General features: G+C 39.2%; 1 protein-coding gene across 2 annotated transcripts in view; it reads left to right on the forward strand.

Moving 5' to 3' along the window:
• The first annotated feature begins 18,793 nt into the window (after positions 1-18,793).
• LOC126378454 (segmentation polarity homeobox protein engrailed-like) overlaps positions 18,794-22,009 on the forward strand; it is a 36,899-nt gene continuing 33,683 nt past the window's right edge. For both annotated transcript variants that reach the window (XM_050026828.1, XM_050026829.1), the window contains exon 1: positions 18,794-19,852. In XM_050026828.1, coding sequence (XP_049882785.1) covers positions 19,087-19,852 — 766 coding nt within the window. In that variant the 5' untranslated portion in view covers positions 18,794-19,086. The remainder of the gene's footprint in view (positions 19,853-22,009) is intronic.

The following is a 22,009-nucleotide window of genomic DNA, read 5'->3' on the forward strand; positions in this document are numbered from 1 at the left end:
GATTTGATTTGATATAACTTATATGGCTTTTCATTTAATTATGTTCGTAACTTCGTACCCTCAGACTCTCAGACTGAGATACATATCTTCATATTCCTGAGAAAATCCTACTTTATCTCTTATTCAATCTATTGGATCGAATAATTAAAATCCAGATGATTGCCTACTCAAACACACTATGGCGCGAGGCTGCTGCGTTTATTTATGTTATGAAGTAGGTATATTTTTTCACTAACACAGTTGGCTCGACCATTACAGACGGCGATACAGCTCACCTATCACGTTGGTCTAACAAAACGCTTGGTGAGGTGTGGGTACTTAGTTCATCTTGCGATGGATGTAATTCTAACTAGCACATTTGGAAACATACAGCGTGTTAGTGACATCGTAACGAAAGCTTTGAAGGATGATTCAGGCCATAATTCTGAGTTGATATCAAGTGGAATTTTCCGTTGCAAAAGTACGAAACGGAAAATAATTCAAGAAAACACACAAACATTTCCATGAATTTTCCGACAGGTAAATCCATTTGATATCAACTCAGAATCATGGTCTGAATGATCTCCCTCAGTATTTGTTACAGTGTCATTAACACCCTATCGACTTGAATAATTTAAAGCAATAAAATATAAAAGATGATGATGGACTAATGTTATGGGCGATAGGCTGATCCCTTATCACCATAAGGTTCATCATATCCATCTTTGGAATTCGTATCAACAGTGGCTGCAAGTTGTCTTTGATTACTTGTGGCTCTGCCCACCCCATTAGGGATTACGGGCGTGAGTTTATGTATGTATGTATGTATGTAAAATATAAAAGAATTTAAGCATGAATGAACTAAATGGTTATTACATAATGGCCCCGATTCCTGCAGACACCGCCTAATTTTATTTTAGGTTATATCCGTCATTTTCATATCCGTCGAAAAGGAAAGGGACGGATGATTCACAGCTCTTAATTTTAGGAAGAATGAGTAAATGAATGTGTCGGGTTATTGACTGATGTAAAATTTTTAGACGGTTGGTTTAGATTTGTGCTTAAAATTGACGTGTGTTCCATAAATTTTATGCTTGTCGATTACCCGTCCCTTTCCTTTTCGGCGGATAAGAAAATGACAGATATAACTTAAAATAAAATTAGACGGTATTTACAGGAATTAGCACCATTATGTATGTAATCATGTGTTTTTATAGTGTCAACGAATTCTTCAACTATAGGAATAAGTTTGTTGATAATAATATAATTAATATATAAATATATTTGTACACTACATGTTTTACTTAGAATAAAATATTTAACTTTGTGTTCTTGCAAATAAATGAATGATTATGATTAATAACAAAGTAGTTCTCGCTTCCTAGATGTCGCACAAATCTTAAACAACACTATTCGTTGGTTCGGTTGTTTACTACTTACGAATTGTATGCAGATAAAATAGATATCTTCTTAACATCTGTTCCTCGAATCAAAAAGACTGTTTTATCTATAACAGATACTTTTTAATCATTGAAGTTGTTACTTTTTCTAGCTCTAATTTAATTTTGTGATTAAGTACCTAAAGTATTAGTGCATGTTGTGTCCACCTGTAAGTGGCGAGGCGCTTAGTTTTTTTTATATGTATTAACTGCAAACTGTAACCATGTATCAGTGTACTTGCCGTTGGTTGACCGAATAAATAAATAAATAAACTACTTTTCTCAGAGATTTCTACAAGAAATAAGCTGAACCGTTCATCTGTCTAAATCTAAAAAGGCCACAATTGTTAAGCTGTCAAATAAAAAAATAAATAAACGCAACAATTTTCAAACATAGTCTGGCTGAAAAACTTTTCGAATTATAAAATAAAAGTGTAGATTTTAAATAAAGAACCTTTTTAGATTCAAAGTCTAAGATCCTAATCTCCGTTCACTAATTTCAAGCAATTAATATATTCCGGTACCGATACCAACGGGACGGTACCGAAAAAAAACCGGTCCCATCTGCCGGCGGTACCACAAAAACTAAAATAATCAGGAGTATTGTAATTTAGTTTTTTTATAAATTAGTTTTCGGGATACAGGATGAGTATTTACGTGATACTTATTTATTAACTTACCACCACACACCAGGACCTGACACCAGGGTTGATGGGGTTGGTAATTCACCTCACAACCCACACGATAGAAGAAGACAAGATTTACTTACCTTGATAATTACCAATACGAACCCCAGTACCAGTGATGTGGAATGTTCCCGAAAAAAGGCGCAAATTAATGTAAAAATAGTTTTATTACCTAACCTTCAGGCGCCGGGATCGATTCCCGGTGGGGACATATCACAAAAATCACTTAGTGATCCCTAGTTTGGTTATGACATTACAGGCTGATCACCTGATTGTCCAAAAGTAAGATGATTTGAAAGGCACGTTAAGCCGTTGGTCCTGGTTACCTACTACTTAGGTAAGTGAGTAATCGTTACATGAGCCATGTCAGGGGCCTTTGTTGGCTCAATAATAACCCTGATACCAGAGTTGATGACGTTGGTATTCTACTTCTAAACCCACACGATAAGAAGAAGACCTAATCTTTAGGCAGGTAAGACCAGAGTACAAGAAAGAACAATTTGGAAAAAGCAGACATTGTCCTTACTATTAAAGAGTTTTTACATCAATGAGTTATTAATTTATCTTAAGTGGAGTTTTCACTAACACAGTCGTCTCGACCATTATAGACGGCGACACGGCTGCGGCTCACCTATCACGTTGGCCTAACAGGAAGCTCGGTGAGGTGTCGGTACTTAGTTCATCTTGCGATGGATGTGGCTCTGACTACCCCAATTGAGCTTATGTTTGGTGTTCAACAAAGAAGGAAAAACAAAACATCCTGTAACAAACGCCACATTCGTAGGAAGCGCAATTTATCCAAAATGTCATTCTACCGAAAAATATAAATTTGTTCCTAAAAAAAATAAACGAGCCGCCCTAAGTATCTGGCCGCAACATTGATAATTAAAAAAAAACTCCAGGGCATCATGGCGGCTTTTCAACGTCCTTCGGCGTCGATAAAAAAATAAAAACGTTCCAAATTCAAATCGGGCGCGGTGGGAGATGAAAAAGCGGGACTAATTTCTTGCGCTCACGCCGCGTTCGATTTTCAAAATGACCCTGGAAGGAGACAGTTGTACGCGTTAGAGCTGGACGGGTATATAATAAATGTATTAATCGCATCATAATTTTGGGGAATATTTTGTTTATGTTGAAGATCATATTGTGGTTTCTTTTTTTAAATGCGGTCTTGTGTGTTATTTAAAGCTACGTTATAGGTAAGTATCTGTTCTTTTAGTTTTATTTAGAGTTTTTATACAATATACTTTAACAAATCAACACCTCTAAGGTTTCTTTCGGTCATATGTCTGTCTCAAATTACTTACTTACTTGAAACTTAGACAAATAAAGAATAATACTAGGTATAGAACGATAATTCCCCGCCCCGCACAAATTCGTATTTGCGCCGAGAGGGGGTGAGCCTCTGGCCGTAATTTCCTGAGGAGTAGTGAAAGAAGAAAGAAAGAAAAAATATTTATTCGACATACTGTTGTTTTTCAAACAATAAGTCATCATCATCATCAGCCCACTAACGTCCCCACTGCTGGCGCACGGGCCTTCCTTATGGATGGATAGGGAGATCGGGCCTTAAACCATCACGCGGGCCCAGTGCGGATTGATGGTTATTAACGACTGCTAATGCAGCCGGGACCAACGGCTTAACGTGCCTTCCGAAGCACGGAGCAGCTCGAAATGATTTTTTTTATGTGGTCTTCCATCCTATGACTGGCCTTTGCAAGTTGCTTAACTTCAACAATCGCAGACCGAGCGCGTTTACCGCTGCGCCACCGAGCTCCTCACTATATAATATAATATATAATATAGATCACTATACACCCTGCCTAAACACACACCTTCGTGGTAGATTAAGAAAAATGTTCACCAGATTATAAAATATGATGCCGACAAACAGGGGTGCGGTGGGGTGACCATGGTTCTAATGAAATTCAAATTCAAAAATATCTTTATTCAGTTGGTAACATACATTGTTTTAAGTTTACGCGGTTATTATCATAATTAAAGCACATAATAACGGGTTCTTACCGCGTTTAAATGGGGATATGAGACTGTATGAGTTGCTAACATAGTTACACTTTGAATCGTCAATTTTTACATAACGAACATCTCATCCGCCTAAAACTACTCTTTAATTTTACTTTAAATAGAAATACTCTTTGAAAAAAAAACATAACATAACATAAACAGCCTATATACGTCCCACTGCTGGGCACAGGCCTACCCTCAATCAACCGAAACAAAAACTGTTAAAAAAAACTTGAAAAAAAAAATGAAATTGATATTGGGAAAATAGGGAGAGCCTACAAGAGCATACAAGTATGGGTAACTGTGATTCTTCTGCCTATCCCGTTAGAACGCTAGGCGTGAGCAGCGTTCGGGAAGTCACTTTGAGGCCTAAGATGAACCAGGGTTGTCTGGTAATTGGGTAATATCCTAGATCAAAGATAAATTATAAAATTCAAATTCAAAATTATTGTTTTATTTTTATTTTATTTTTTTTAATATAAGATGTGTTTGTTTTGTTTTTAATTGCGCAATAAAGAATTATGAAATTCTGATTACCAAATAAAGAATTCCTTAGAATAAGTTTGTCCTATAAATGTTTTGTAAATTTGTGTACAATGAAGTGTGTTTATTATTATTATTATTACTTCTCTTCTATTTAATTACCTTATTTATGAATTTTAATTACGAAACATAATAATAAGTCCGACATTTTATGACGTTTTTCTATGACGTCACAGTGTGCTTTTCATACAAATTCCATAGTAATTTCGTGTTTTGACGTTTAGTAAAAAGTAACTGATTTGACTAGTTGTTTGTTTGGGCACAAAAATCACTTTGTTATTCCTAGTTTGGCTGATCACCTGGTAGTCCAAAAGTAAAACGATCCGTGCTTCGGAAGGCACGCTAAGCCGTTGGTCCAGGTTACTACTTACTTGTGTGACTACCTACATGAGTCATGTAATTCAGTAATTTGGCTGCCAAATATTAGTTACCAGTCAGGTACATTTCCAGGCTGTTACATTGTTCGACTTTGTCCCCAAAGTGTGGTCACTTTACCCCCGCTGGGAGCCGCCAGGTGTGTCCACAATAGTACCCTAATGCACGCCCCCTAATGTCCCGATATCATCCCCTTTCATGGTTAATCGTGTTTCGACGTAGGCTTTAGATACAAATATTTTGTCTACTTATATCGCTCATTCCTCCATAGTCTAGTCGTTAAAGCGGATAATCTGGAGGCCCAGGTTCGATTGCCGATGGGGACATTTTTGATATTACTTTGTGACACTGTACTTCGGCTAGGGTATTGCAGGTTATCCGAAAAAGTAAGATGATTCCGTGCTTCGGAAGGCACGTCGAGTTGTTGGTCCCGGCTGCATTAGCAGTCGTTAATAACCACCAATCCGCACTGGGCCCGCGTGGTGGTTTAAGGTCCGATCTCCCTATCCATCCATAGGGAAGGCCCGTGTCCCAGCAGTGGGGACGTTAATGGGCTGATGATGATGAGACACTAATGAAACTACTTACACGTATCAAGTATCTGTTGGAAGGGGGGACGGGTCTCATATAGTTATGGTCGTTGTCAATAATTTAACATCCACAACGACCTCAGTCTATCATCAGTATTGTTTAAAAAGTTACACAAAACGTACATTTTAATCACAAAATAATAGCCACATCCAAAAATGTTTCGTCCGGAAACAAAAACACATTAAAATTACAAAATCAAATAAAGATCACAAACAGCCATGTGAACAAAACAGAAATGTTTAAAAATACCAAAATTTCTCTATTCAACGTTCGACATGGTGTATTTACTTGAATAATTGAACGAAATGTACAAACCCACGAACCATTAAACCATTCCATGGCTGCCTCTAACAAGCTTTCAGAACGTATCAATGTATATCTACTTACACCGACAAACAAGCAAAATTGCCTAGTCACTGCCTAAAATTAAAAAGATATTAACCACCAAAGTCGACCTCGAAAAAGACCTTTACTTTAAAAAGTAACAAAATCAATTTCCGAACGGAAAAGCGCGGGAGTTAGAACGTTTTGAATTTAGAATGTCGGATATAAAAGAAGGCGCGTAAGAACGTTCCAAAATAGAGTTACGACTTTTCGATTACTGGCCGAAAACACACAGTTCTTTGTCTGTTTACAGAAGAAGTAATTGGAATTAGTGATTGCGAAGTATCGCTACAGATATTTTTTACGTGTTAGATATAACCTATCTTGTACCTATTATTGGTACAAACCAAATTGAACAGCGTTATATACCTACTAATTTATGACATTGAAACAAAAATGAATTCAAAGTTTTTTGTGAATTTCAAAGCTTCGAAAGTTAATTTATTCGAATCACCGCAAAAATATCCTAAAATCGATTGTTTTTTTACAGAAGCATTAATCAAGAATTGATTTGAAATTAACCTTTTGTATTTTTTTTTAATACCTATTCCTTACACGTTATGTCACATATTAACTTAAATACAATCTTAATATCTTTATTAACTAAATAAACAAAATAAAATAACAATTTATTAAAAAACCAAAAAAGCATAAAAAAATACAAATAAAAAAGTAAACTAATAACCCTGACACCAGAAGAAGTCACACGATAGAAGAAGCGATTAAAATATACCAAAGCTGTTGTCATAAATAATTCGCTTTACTAAAACTTAAAGAGTGTTTATGAATAAAAATATAACATTACCATTAGGTACGCCCATCACATCCCATCCCTAGGCACAAAATGGCGGCGCGCGGGAAAAGTGACAGCTGTCATTCCCACAAAATGGCGGGCAATTTTTAAACTGCGCGTTATGGAGAGAGCCCTGAGCTGTAATGGATTAAAATTATTAGAATTAATGACGTCTGTTAAAAATTTCGAGGTTAATAAGGTCAGTTGTTCCACAAACTTGTGATGAGTTATTATTTGGAGCAATTAAGCTCTAACTTTCTTCATTTGAACGCGATTAATTATGATTAGACGTTCATGCTTTTTGTTTAAGCTTCTAAGACCATAAATCGACTTAATTTCCTGGTATTTTTGTAGTATCATCTTAAAGATTCGTTTGACTAGGATATGTAGGCTGAATCATGTGATTGTCCGAAAAAGTAAGATGTACGTATCTGTTTATAACCAAGTCAGCTGATTGAGGGGAGGCCTGAGCCCAGCAGTGGGACGTATATAGGCTGTTTTATCATCATCATCATCCCGTTTTTAACAGGGTCCGCTTACCTAACCTGGAGATTTGACAGGTCCGGTTTTTACAGAAGCGACTGTCTGTCCGATCTTCCAACCCGCGAAGGGAAAACTAGCCCAATACATTAGGTCACATATCTCAAGAACACATTTCTCGGGAATGTGGGTTTCCTCGCGATGTTTTCCTTCACCGCTGAGCACATGATAATCATTACAACAAATTCGACAATCATTGGTTTAGGCCTGTGCTGGATTTGAAGCTGGGACTTCAAAGTGAGAGACGAGCGTTTTACTAACTGGGCTATCACGGCTTTGGGTGTTATAGGCTGTTTATGTTATGTTTTGTAACCATAATCAAATTCTAGGTAAGCCCTAAGTATTTCCTATACATAAGGACTTAACCTAACCATCGTATTAGAAATAGAGGCATTATTAAAGCAAACCTAATCACATACAAACATGCTTTCTGTCATGTGTATTTATTGACAAATCACCCACCGGGAATCGAACTGGTTGAATAATACAGTAGTTAAACCATAGGGGAATTAGGAGTAGGGGGCCTCTGGGTTGCGGTGGAATAGAGACTGTTCGTTTTTTGTGATTTAAAAGTAAACAACTTTGGGATCCCCCTCTGGGTGATCGAGGGGGGCCTGTGCCCAGCAGTGGGATGTACCTACATACGTATACCTTTTAGAATAGAATAGAAATTTACATAAATGTAACACATACATAACATACATAAAATAAATAGCCTCTATACGTCCCACTGCTGGGCACAGGCCTCCCCTCAATCAACCGGAGGGGGTATGGAGCATACTCCACCACGCTGCTCCACTGCGGGTTGGTGGAGGTGTTTTTACGGCTAATAGCCGGGACCAACGGCTTAACGTGCCCTCCGAAGCACGGAATCAACTTGCTTTTTCGGTCAATCAGGTGATTCAAGCCTGAAAAGTCCTTACCAAACAAAGGATAGTCCCACAAAGTGATTTCGACAATGTCCCCATCGGGAATCGAACCCGGACCTCCAGATCGTGAGCCTAACGCTCATACCACTAGACCACGGAGCATATATAACATTTATATTATATTATGCTCAGTACATAAAACGCTCACTGCAAAAATTACATTTCTACATCATCATCATCATCAATTTAAGAGCCACGCTCTTGTCGGTGTAGCATTTTCCATTCCAGTCTATCAAAGGCCAATTCCTTGACTTCCCTATAAGACACGACGTTAACCTACATAGGAAGAAAAATTATAAAATTTATTTACATCTTAAAAATTGTAATATTAATGCTGAAATTTACTTAGTGTGACAATAATATGAACTGGCATTGTATTAAATGTGTCAAAAAATAATAAAAAAAAAACAGAAAATATCAACGTGACTAAACATTCAAGCTCTAGGATTGATGAGGCTGGTATTCCACCTCATAACCCACACGATAAGAAGAAGGACATTCTAGCTGATGCAGTGATCCCTGCTTACCTAGTCATCCCTCCTACCCCCCCCCCCCCCTACCGACTCCCCCCCCCACTAAGCAGCTGAATACATCCAGTGCCAGTGGCAACCTGATGGTCACTGCAACAGTAATGTCTGGTTGCAAACTGCCCACCCTGCAATTACTGCGCACCGTGACGACACACGTTATCGCAAAACATGACGTGCCATTACGTCGTGTAATACGCTTCACGCTTTGCGTCGTTCAGGGTAGACAGCTTGGGCAAAATAGTGTTGTAATATCTGTAAAAAAGACCTGAAGTATTAAAGCAACAGTGAAGCAATGGGGTAGTTTCTAATTAGTCAAATCAGTTACTTTCTACTAAACGCTTTTTTTATATTTGAAAGAATTAATCGACCCTAGTGGGTCGATAGCGATAAGCGCTGATTGAGGGAAATGGTCGACCACGCCGGCGGGATCGGTATCGGGTTCCTGAAATGTTTGGTGTCGCAAGCTGATTAGCCGCCTCTATGGCTAGAGTACCTAATCGGGTCATCCTCATACTACGTCCTTCGGACGCCGATACTTTTCAGTACCGTCTTCCCTGCCTGTCGGTTGCCTGGAAGAAATTGCTGCATGACCAATAAGGCCGCCTGTTGTGCTTTTCTGTATATGTTGTCCTTATCTCTGTATTTTGTGTCGATTGTGCTCAATAAAGTATTTTATCTATCTATCTATCGTCCCTAAGCGGGATGTATTCGGAAGCCGCAAGTACCAGGGGATTTGGGTGGTGCGGAGCAGAATCGAAAAAACGTTTTGAAGCTAATTTGAGCCATTGGGCAATGGTTGGCAGGTCAATAAACATCGATTCACGCTCGTAATACGCATGTCATGGACACATTAAAACCGACAGTTGTTCTGCTAAGTTTTCAAATTGTTTTCGCAGCGTGGCGTAGAAATATCACACAGCTTAACGCGTTGTAAAACAGTAGACATAATATCAAAGGTGTAAGAACGGTATATAAACGTTTCACAGTTAAGACTAACCTTTGTAAGAGTGGCTTTACATAGAGGTTTTGATTGCGCGACTGTTGGTCGTTGCGACTTCCGAATACGGGCCGTTGCTTGGTCCCGGTTACTACTTACTGCTGTAAGTACGTAGTCGTTACTCGAGTCACGTAAGGGGCCTTTGACGGCTCAATAGTAACTCGGACACAAGGGTTGATGAGGTTAATCATCCACCTCACAACCCACACGATAGAAGGATATAGGGACGGACGTCGAGAAGGCAAGTAAAACCAGCGAATGCATGATTAATACTGATTATATTGAAAGATCATTACATAGATTATTTGTCATACTTAATAGCTATACTTACTTACTTAGCGCAACCTTGTGGCTTGTGATATTCCACCTGATAGTTGGGAGGAGCGAGCTCGTCTTAGACCGGAATGGCGTTACACTGTCCACAAAAACGTGGAACTGTACGAAAAGAAGCGTTTAGAAGATCTTGACGTAAAACGTCAAATACGGAAGACTCGACACAAGCCCTCCTACAACTATACATTTAATTCTGCTGGCCAGTTATTCTGTGCGCCATGTGGCCGAACCTTCAAATCGAAGTTCGGTTTTGCTAGTCAAGTTAGAGCCTATCATAACATCGACCTGGGATAGAAATTTAGGAGTCGCCGTCGCCAGACACGGCTTGGATGAGGATGATGAGCTATACTTACTACGCTACAGGAGACCCTTGCTTGCTGATGTAGCGTTGTCATTCAGCGTTTGTAGTGCTATATGTAAAGGTGCTCTAAGAGCTAGTCTATGCCACAGTAAATATGAAATACAGCGCTGGTTGGCTCGGTTATCTAATGTGCAGTCATTAATGTTTCCGACAAATTGTTGGGTGAGGAGTGGCGACCGACTATGGCGATACGACGTCGCGTTTTGCTATTGATTTGCACCAATCTCTCTGTCTCTTATCGGAGTCCTTGTATACTCAGTGAACCAGTAACCTGAGTAACTGGCCAAAATACTCCAGCGTAATACTTAATAACTTCATGTCACAGTTACCCCGATACCGACCCCGCCGACGTGGTTAACGATTTCCCTCAATCAGAGCTTATCGCTATCGACCCAATAGGGTCGATTAATTCTTTCAAATGTTTTTCCTCTCAGACGACGCCCTGAGCCGAGGTTCGCGCCCAACTGGGCACCCTCAGGCGTGTTGTCCTAAACGTTGTACCGGATGAGAGCCTTCAGCGCTCCCCATTTGTCCGGCCAAGTAGTTAATGCCATCTGGGGCAAATCTACAATAAGTCACGTCCAAAAAAAAGCTAGTAAACATTCTGTCTCTAATTATTTAAGAGCTGCCCTCCCTAGTTTGGTTAGGACATTACAGGATAACCTGATTGTTCAAAAGTAAGATAATCCGTACTTTGGGAGGCACGTTAGCCGTTGTTCCCGGTTACTACTTATTGATGTAAGTACGTAGTCGTCACAAGAGTCATGTCAGGGGCCTATGGCGGCTCAATAATAACCCTGACACCAGGGTTGATGGGGTTGGTAATCCACCTCACAACCCACACGATGCAACCCAGACGCGCCGAACGCAGCGTGCTTCTACCACAGTCTGTATCACAGAATGACATCGCCGCTTCACAGAACTGCATATAAAACTGTGACAATAAAACTTACCCGTCGATACACAATATTTGTTCTACAATCCTTGCAACCGACATTTCTTAGCGACATGGAGTATGGAATACGATTTCGCTCGGTGTATCAGCTTTGCGTTCTTCTTGTCGTGTGGGTTGTGAGGTGGATTAGCAACCCCATCAACCTTGGTGTCAAATACAAATTGATTTATTTGTGAAACACAGGTAGAGTAGGTTGTTATACATATATAGGTTAGAGCGCTGTGATCTGCCAGTCGGCGTACAAAATAAATAAATAAAAAAAAAACAAAAAAAAACACATAAATTAATTAAACTTTAGAATTCTCTACTAATTATGCATGTCCTATTATATATTTTACATTATTGTCAGGGTTAATATGAGCCGCCAAAGGCCCCTGACATGGCTCATTTAACGACTACTTACTTACATCAGTAAGTAGTAACCGGGACCAATTTTTCCTGAGTCTACTGTTAATCATTATCATCTTTAGAAGTCCCTTTTCATGTAAAATATTTTTTCATCTACGTTTTTACTTCTTTTGTTGATGATGAAAGTTTTTGTATCAGAATAAATTAAGTACTTAAGTAACTTAGTGCATAACTAAGCATACTTAAACTAATTTATGAAACTGAAACGTTTCACGCGCACGTCCACGTGTTCGTAGCTCTGGGCTTCCATATGCGCTTGCGCAGGATATTTCTGAGCCGCCGTGTGTGGTCCGTGTTGTGGCAACACGCTTTATTGCCGCGGTGGAGTTAAGGGGAAGTCATGTTTGCTATTAAAGACACGATATGAATTTATTAAAAACATAAAATATTAAAAAAAAATTAAAACCCCGTCAAAATAGCGGGACCAGTGATAATAGAATATTTTTAATTTAGGCATAGAATAAGGAATAATACTACGTATAGAGTGATGACTCTCCGCTCCCCAATAGCGCCTAAGCTAGGTTTACCTAATAATCTAATCTTAACATTATAAATATTTTTTTAAGTTTACGCGGTTATTATCATAATTAAAACACATAATAACGGGTTCTTACCGCGTTTAAAGCAGGGATATGAGACTCCCGTATATATGGTTATTGGTGCTAATTCCTGTAAATACCATCTAATTTTTAATTTCTTATCCGCCGAAAAGGAAAGGGACGGGTAATCGACAAGCATAAAATTTATGGAACACACGTCAATTTTAAGCACAAATCTAAACCAACCGTCTAAAAATTTTACGTCCGTCAATAACCCGACACAGTTAAGTAGACAGCACGTCAAACGGATTGCATTCCAGGGACGTACCTTTTGATTCGCCCGGGTTATTCATTCATTTACTCATTCTTCCTAAAATTAAGAGCTGTGAATCATCCGTCCCTTTCCTTTTCGACGGATATGAAAATGACGGATATAACTTAAAATAAAATTAGGCGGTGTCTGCAGGAATCGGGGCCATTATGTGTTTTAATTATTATAAATAATCTTAACATTATCCCGTTTTTTTACAGTCAACTAACCTAATCTGAAGATTTGACAGGTCCGGTTTTTTACAGAAGCGACTGCGTCTGACCTTCCAACCAGCGAAAGGAAAGCCCAATACAGGTTAGGTCACATACCTAATGGGGTGGGCAGCCACAAGTAATCAAAGACAACTTGCAGCCACTGTTGATACGATGTCGTTAGTTGGATATGATGAACCTTAAGAGATCAGCTTAGGTTAGGTCACACTTCTCCGAAACGCATTTCTTTGGAAGGTGGGTTTCCTCACGATTTTTATTTAAGGGTAGGTAAGAGTTAAAACGCGGGTGAATAGGCATCTTCTGGGTAAGCTCGTTCTACCGTCGACCTCTTCTTCTCCTCGTGGAAGAATGAAGTCAAGAGCAAACCTATCTTAATTAAAAAAAAAACAGTTATGTTTTTAAATTAGACGCTTTTAAACCCATCTTCTCCTTAACCCAGTGCACCGGCAGTGCAAACCAACAAACAAGTAGCTACTACACGATGTGAGTTCGATTCCCGGCTGAGCACTCTGTTACCAATAGTGGCAATGGTGATCCTTTTGCTTGTTTTCAGTTTGGTTTGGTCTAGGGAATGCAATCCCGATCTCGCGAGATCTCGTCAAATTTTTCGGGATCAGCCCCGAAGTATAATAAACTTCATTATTTAGTTAGTAATCATAATCATACACAATCATATATTTGCAAGAACACAAAGTTAGAGATCTTATTCTAATGCAAGCAGGTGTGCAAATATTTATATAATGATATTATTAATAGACTCATCCCTATAGTTAAAGAGTTCATTGACACTATAAAAACACATATGTAATAACTATTTAGTTAAATCATGCTTAAATTGTTTTATATTTAATTCCTTTAAATTTTCATGTAAATTGTTAAAAAATATGACACATTGGCCCTGATTCCTGCAGACATCTCTTAATTTTACTTTAAGTTATACCTGTCATTTTCTTATCCGCTGAAAAGGAAAGGGACGGATGATTGACAGCTCTTAATTTTAGGAAGAATAAGTAAATAAATGAATAACCCGGGCGAATTTTTAGACGGTTGTTTTAGATTTGTGCTTAAAATTGACGTGTGTTCCATAAATTTTATGCTTGTCGATTACCCGTCCCTTTCCTTTTCGGCGGATAAGAAAATGACAGATATAACCTAAAATAAAATTAGATGGTGTTTACAGGAATTAGCACCATTATTGACTTGAACCCGCAGCTCTTGTCAAGCCGGGACGAGCGTGTTAACCACTACACCACCGGGTCGACCTTCTGTCTTGTAATGAACCATATTATTACTGATAATCATCTCCCATATATAGTCCATTCTGCTGGAAAACAGCCGCGTTTGGCTCACGATCTGGAGGTCCGGGTTCGATTCCCGATGGCGATATTGTCGAAATCACTTTGTGAGACTGCCCTTTGTTTGGTAAATACATTGCAAGCTTGAATTACCTGATTGTCCAACAATGTAAGATGATTCCGTGCTTCGGAAGGCACGCTAAGCCGTTGGTCCCGGGCTACTAGCCCAAACACCTCCACCAACCCGCAGTGAAGCAGCGTGGTGGAGTATGCTCCATACCCCCTCCGGTTGATTGTGGGGAAGCCTGTGCTCAGCAGTGGGACGTGAATAGGCTGTTTATGTTTATGCTGGAAAAGACATAATCCCTCTGTCGGTTTTTGCGATACGCCCAATTTGATAAGCAGCTGAACACTGAACAACAGTTTTTAATAACAAAATGCTTCAAAACCGAACGAGCTATCATTTTCTCGCCATTCAAATTTCGAATCACGATGACAGGCCGACAATGGCGGCGCGACATTGACAGGCATTTAGGCGGGAAAACGATTGACAGCTGAGTAGTTAGCGGCGCCATGTTGGTTTTGTTTTCTTTTTTTATAGGGCTTTCTTTGTCTATGATGTTTAACAAAGAGATTGGTGCTAATTCCTGTAAATACCATCTAATTTTATTTTAGGTTATATCTGTCATTTTCTTATCCGCCGAAAAGGAAAGGGACGGGTAATCGACAAGCATAAAATTTATGGAACACACGTCAATTTTAAGCACAAATCTAAAACAACCGTCTAAAAATTCGCCCGGGTTATTAATTTATTTACTCATTCTTCCTAAAATTAAGAGCTGTCAATCATCCGTCCCTTTCCTTTTCGGCGGATAAGAAAATGACAGGTATAACTTAAAGTAAACACACACACAGCTCTTAATTTTAGGAAGAATGAGTAAATGAATGGATAACCCGGGCGAATCAAAAGGTACGTCGCTGGTATGCAATCCGTTTGACGCGCTGTCTACTTAACTGTGTCGGGTTATTGACGGATGTAAAATTTTTAGACGGTTGGTTTAGATTTGTGCTTAAAATTGACGTGTGTTCCATAAATTTTATGCTTGTCGATTACCCGTCCCTTTCCTTTTCGGCGGATAAGAAAATGACAGATATAACTTAAAATAAAATTAGATGGTATTTACAGGAATTAGCACCATTGTTTATGTAGACTAATTTATTTTCTTTTTTGACGTGATATTCGCATCATAAGACCTTACACCTGAACCTATAGATGGTCATGTTAAGCCTAAGCATTAGGTAAGAATGTGTTTTTGTATAGAGTCGAACTGTTTTAAATATATGATTACTAAAACAATCACAACTCGCATTTGTATTTTTATTAATCATCCTAAGTTTTTTTTAACCTGTTTTAGATTAGGTTAGGTATTGTACATGGCAGTAACATCGTAACCTAATAACATAACTGACTACTAAACATATTACTTAAAGAAAATCAGACAACATTGCTTCCTAAGTTCATGACTCACTGCACTACCGAGATATGAACCCAAGACCTTGCTAATGAGAGTCAAAAATCAAAACATGACACACATTATCCCACCCTGTCACCAAGCGGACAATAAAAAAAAACTTTTGACACTACACTGACAGCTAACTGTCACTTTGACACCTCCTATGTAAATAGACCATTGTGTTGTGTACTCTTTAGTCTTTGCTCAAGTTCAAGGTGAGCATTTGTTTGTATATTTTATTTTTTTACCTATCATAACATGGCATCACGCCTGTATCTCCGAAGGGGTAGGCAGAGGTGTTTAGTACAGCCACTCCTCGCCAGCTGTGTTTAAGTCCCATGTAATAGTATATACAGGGTGTTAGTGACATCGTAACGAAAACTTTGAGGGATGATGCGGGCCATGATTCTGAGTTGATATCAAGTGGAATTTTCCGTCGCAAAAGTTTGGAATGGAAAATAATAAAAAAAAAACAAAAAAAAATTCATGAATTTTCCGACAGGAAATTCCACTTAATATCTACTCAAAATCATGGTCTGAATCATCCCCCTTAGTATTCGTTACGGTGTCACTAACACCCATACCTACTTGTATGGGTACCTGTATGTACTGGTACGGGGTGTAAGTGACATCGTAACGAATACTGAGGGGGATGATTCAGCTGATTATTCTGAGTTAATATCAAGTGGAATTTTCCATCGCAAATGTATAGAATTGAAAATAATTTAAAAAAACTAAAAAAAATACATGATTTTTGCGACGGAAAAATCCACTTGATATCGACTCAGAATCATGGTCTGAATCATCCCTCTCAGTATTTGTTACGATGTCACTAACACCCTGTATATATAACGGCCTATACACGTCCCACTGCTGGGCACAGGCCTCCCTTCAATCAACCGGAGGGGGTACGGAGCATACTCCACCACGCTGCTCCAATGCGGGTTGGTGGAGGTGTTTTTACGGCTAATAGCCGGGACCAACGGCTTAACGTGCCCTCCGAAGCACGGAATCATCTTACTTTTTCGGACAATCAGGTGATTCAAGCCTGAAAAGTCCTTACCAAACAAAGGACAGTCTCACAAAGTGATTTCGACAATGTCCCCATCGGGAATCGAACGCGGACCTCCAGATCGTGAGCCTAACGCTCTAACCACTAGACCACGGAGGCTGTTGCTGCCATGTACCTAATAGGGTGTGAGCCTCGAGCTCCTCCGTGCTTCGGAAGGCACGTTAAGCCGTTGGTCCCGGCTGCATTAGCAGTCGTTAATAACTATCAATCCGTACTGGGCCCGCGTGATGGTTTAAGGCCCGATCTGCCTATCTATCCATAGGGAAGGCCCGTGCACCAGACGTTAATGGGCTGATCATGATGATGAGAAATCTTTAACAGCTTATGGCCATTTAAGAGTAAAGTAAGACCCAGAGGGGCGAAGCCACTGCCGGATACAAATAATAATTGGTGCAGGGCGAAGAGTTATCGTTCTATAAGTAATATCATTCTTTGTTCTTAGCCTCTGTTTATCCCCATTGGCAATACAGACCATTTGCTTCAAACCTGATACACTTCTCTTGCTTCCTCTACATCCATCAATCACGTTTCATACACGCACGCCGCCGTCGATTCAGAGTAGATTGCACTGAACCTTTTCTAAGGACATCACCTATTTGTTCAATACGTCCTTCTAGGTCTAAAATAAAAAAAGCAATGAATAAAAAAGCTCGATAATTTTTAATCATATCGTCATCCACGGTAATAAACTCGGAACCCCTCAACGCGCAACGCATGGATTCCTGATTCCTATAACCCCATAGATAATATATGTAGCTTGTCGTTTTCCATTACGCGTTGCAATGCGCAAGCGTCGGTGCCTTAGATCTTGCATAGGTAATATAATCAGCATGGCACGCGGCTACATTCTATGCGCTCATCATGAAAATTATTAAATAGCTAGCAACTACTTAAGTACTTACTATCTTACTTTGTATTGAATGTTGAGTGTAACATTCAACAAACTGAAATAACAATTTCAACAAAGCTTTGTTTTGTCGTAGCTTTTAATTTAGTTTGCGACGCCACCCACCCTTCAAACATGGTTAAAACAACTTTGGTATTTTGACAACACATGTAATGAAATTTAACAATTAAGAACATAACATAAAACGATGAATAAAAGTGTACCTAAATATGAACCCTGCGCAACAACACTAATATTTCGATTTTTTTTAAATGTTATCTTCACCTATTCATTATAAAATTATGATAAAGTACGTAAAGGAGTTAAATCATTTTGATATATACGCAAAAACTTGTTAATAAACTGATTGGTTACTAAGTTATTCGTGATTTATGAAGTCAAACGCCTCTTAATGTTCGTTAATGAATAAAACACAAATTAAGGCTATATTTTCGATGCTATTACGCATCCGACTGATGGAAAAAGTCAATTTGAATATTAAGAAATGAAACCCCAATCAAAATCCAATATGAAACATCGGCCGATAAACCAAAGAGAATGGCCATTTATCGCACTAGGAAAATTGGTCTGAAAAATTGGTATATAACTTAATTGCTTCCATTAAGCCATAATTCGTTAAAAAGATAAAAAAACACAAGTTTCCGAACGCGGTTCTTTTAATAATTCATCATGATGGCCGCCTGTCTATCAATATAATAATTCTGTCAAAGTTTAATTGAAATTCTGTACCGCGAGCGTTCAAAAGCTGCGCACAATATTATTGATACATTACGAGCCCGCAAAAGAGCCATAGCGGCAATTTACAACTGAATTACAAATCTCTACCAGGCCCACTAAATACACAATCAGGTTAAATCAATTGTAGTACTGCCATCCCTCTTTCTCTTGAAAACAACCTACCTGCATAAAAGAGACAAGAGATATTTGATGGTATTGTTGAGCAGTGAAAAGCGCAAACGGTTGACGCCTACAAAACGGTTGGGGTAGGGTAAAAAAGCTTGTAAGTGCCTGGGGGCGTGTCTTGAGCGAGACGTGAGCGCAGTCGGTCCCTCGCCGCCGTCGCGTGCGGAGGTCTCGATTGACGTCTCACTTGACAGCTGTCAAACGCGCTGAAAAAAAAAAACCAAAACCAGCCCGCGTTCAGAAATCGTAAAACAAATTGAATTTCAAAACGATAATGACTCTATTTTTGAACCTTTAAATATTAATGACGAATTTACATCAGTGACAACTGGGACATTGATAGGCGTATGTTTTTAAATTTAAATTGTGTCGGCTGCATAATTTTGTTGGGACAATTGTGTTGAATGGTAAGTGGATTGAGACTTTCGTTTTGACAAGTGTTAAGATGGCTTTTGAAGATCGGTGCAGTCCGAACCAGGCGAACAGTCCGGGGCCAGTAACTGGTAGAGTGCCTGCTCCTCATGCTGAGAACATTGGCAGCAGCTACTGCCCTCAGAACCAGTACACTTGCACAACGATTGAGAACCGATACGAAAGAAGCTCACCCAACATGACCATTGTGAAGGTTCAGCCTAACTCTCCTCCATCAAGCCCATCGCCCAACGAAGAATCCTACCAACACTACTACAGAGCAGACACTCCTGACGTCAAACCAGTTATCAACCAGGAAGAGTACGACTCCGAAAGAAGACAGAGACAGCAACCAACAACTCCAATAGCGTTTTCAATTAGCAACATTTTACACCCAGAATTCGGTCTCAACGCTATAAGGAAGACAAGCAAAATCGAAGGCCCGAAGCCCGTCGGACCGAACCACAGTATCCTATACAAACCGTACGATTTGTCCAAACAGAATGAGTTCCAAAAATTTAGCTTCGATTACATCAAAAATAATAATAATGACTTCAATAGATTGCCTCCTTTGGGGGGTTTGAGACAAACGGTGTCCCAAATTGGAGAAAAAGAGAAGGAAGTACCGAAAGTGATTGAAACACAGAAAAGACCTGATTCAGCGAGTTCGATAGTATCGTCTACTTCGAGTGGTGCTCCGTCTACTTGTGGGTCTACTGATACCAACCAGAACCAACCAAATGCAAACCTCTGGCCAGCCTGGGTCTACTGCACCAGATACAGTGACCGACCAAGTTCAGGTAAGCTTGTTTCCTTTACTTTCTTCAACATTATCGCCATATTTTAGTAGTCTTTTTATGATCGTCAAGATTGCTAGTCGCTTAAAAAGTTTGGACCTGTCAAATCTTCAGGTAAGCGGACTCCGTGAAAACGGGATAACGCTAGGGAGATGGTGGTCATAATATGCGGTTCAACCAACATTCTCCTAATGCATTATGTATGAACTGTCTCTTAAGTTACCTAAACCTAAACTCATAAGTGACACTTAAATTTTGGTGAAAACAAATTCTTCGCTAATGTCGCAAAACTGAATGCTTTTTTAAAAACCTATTGTGTCTGGAAATCTCTGTCGCAAGAGATTAGGGGACTCTTAAATGCTGCTGAGGGCCTCATTTACGAGAACTTCATTGCTGAAAACAGGTCTGGTGAGTGTAGTCAATAGCTAGCCTGCCTTCGTATCCGTCGGTTGTGATTCGATTCCCGTCTGGGATGACAGTTGTTTGTTTGACGATCATACGGTTGGTGTTAATCTAATTTAAACATTGAAAACGGAATTTGATGTTACTAAATGTGATCCCACTTGAGCTCCTTGAGGGATACGCGGAAAATGTTTTTGTGATTGAATGAACTTGAGCATACTTCGAGGCAAGTGATGAGAAAGAATGTGGATGGATACGGAGGTAGGGGACGGCTCAAGAAAGTGTGGAGGGATAGTGTGAAGAAGGATATGTGTACGAAAGCTGTGATTACTGATATGACGACTGACGGAGATGAATGGAAGAGAAATACATGTTCTGTCGAAAACATGAAACAGTAGGACTAGGGCCCTGCGCTGGGAGGTTTTCTGGCCACGTCTTTCCCTCAGCGTTACAGATTCCGATGTGGTAGTAGTTTTACAGCTAGTTACATAATATGTAATTTATTTTTTTTTGACGTTCAAAAAGCGCTAGCTTTGTAAGCCAATTTTGAAAAATAAATATTTTTGAATTTTTGAATTTGTTCGACATAAAGAGTGGGATAACGGAGGAGGTGATTAATAACATACACATACATACATAAACTCACGCCTGAAATCCCTAATGGGATGGGCAGAGCCACGAGTAATCAAAGACAACTTGCAGCTGTTGATACGATGTCGTAAGCTGGATATGATAAACCTTATGGTGATAAGGGATCAGCCTATCGCCCATAACATTAGTGCATTAGTTCATATGATAAATAAACTTTTTTTTTTAAATTGTAAAGCCGTACCAACGAAGTTTCCAGTGTTACCTTTTAGATTTTTATAATTTCTGCTATAAAAAGTACACGTGATAATTTGTAATCCATTCATGAATTTGAAAACAAATTCGAAATTAGGTTTAGCTCGTGCTGGGATTCAAACCTGCGACTTGACAGTGAGAGTGAAGCGCTTTTCCAAGTGGGCTACACGTGAATAACAAATTTATGATCTAAAAATGAATTCGGAAATAGTTTAGGCCCGTGCTGGATTTGAACCTACGACCTCATATCGCGAATCAAGCGTACCAACTTTACTACTACGTTTCTTGGCACAAGATTAAACAAACAAACATAAATTAAAACCACATCAAAATCAGTGTACCATGTTACATACAAGGAGACATTAAGATTATCAAGCATTATTTCCTGTACCTATTAGAATTTGTAATAAGCAGAATCTAATAAGGAACAAATTGCTTATTTACATTACATGCCTATTAGAAACATGGCAATGTCTATAGGCTAGTTTCTAACTAGTCAATTCAGTTACTTTTTACTTAACGTCAAAAGTCAAAACACGAAAATTGTAATAAAAAGCACACTATCTATCTATCGTGTGGGTTGTGAGGTGAATTACCGACCTCATCAACCCTGGTGTCAGGGTCATTATTGAGCCGCCAAAGGCCCCTAACATAACTCATATAACGACTACTTACATCAGTTAGTGGACTACTTACATGGCTTAATGTGCCTTACTTTTTGCACAATCAGGTGATCAGCCTGTAATGTCCTAACAAAACTAGGGATCACAGAGTAATTTTCGTGATGTGTTTCCACCGGGATTCGAACCCGCGACCACCGGATCGTGAGCCCAACGCTCAACCACTGGACCACGGAGTCCGCAAAAGCACACTGTGACGTCATAGAAAAACGTGACAAAATGTCGGATTTCTTGA

Source organism: Pectinophora gossypiella, chromosome 26 (genome assembly GCF_024362695.1).
Source record: "Pectinophora gossypiella chromosome 26, ilPecGoss1.1, whole genome shotgun sequence".
NCBI classification, from domain to species: Eukaryota; Metazoa; Arthropoda; class Insecta; order Lepidoptera; family Gelechiidae; genus Pectinophora; species Pectinophora gossypiella.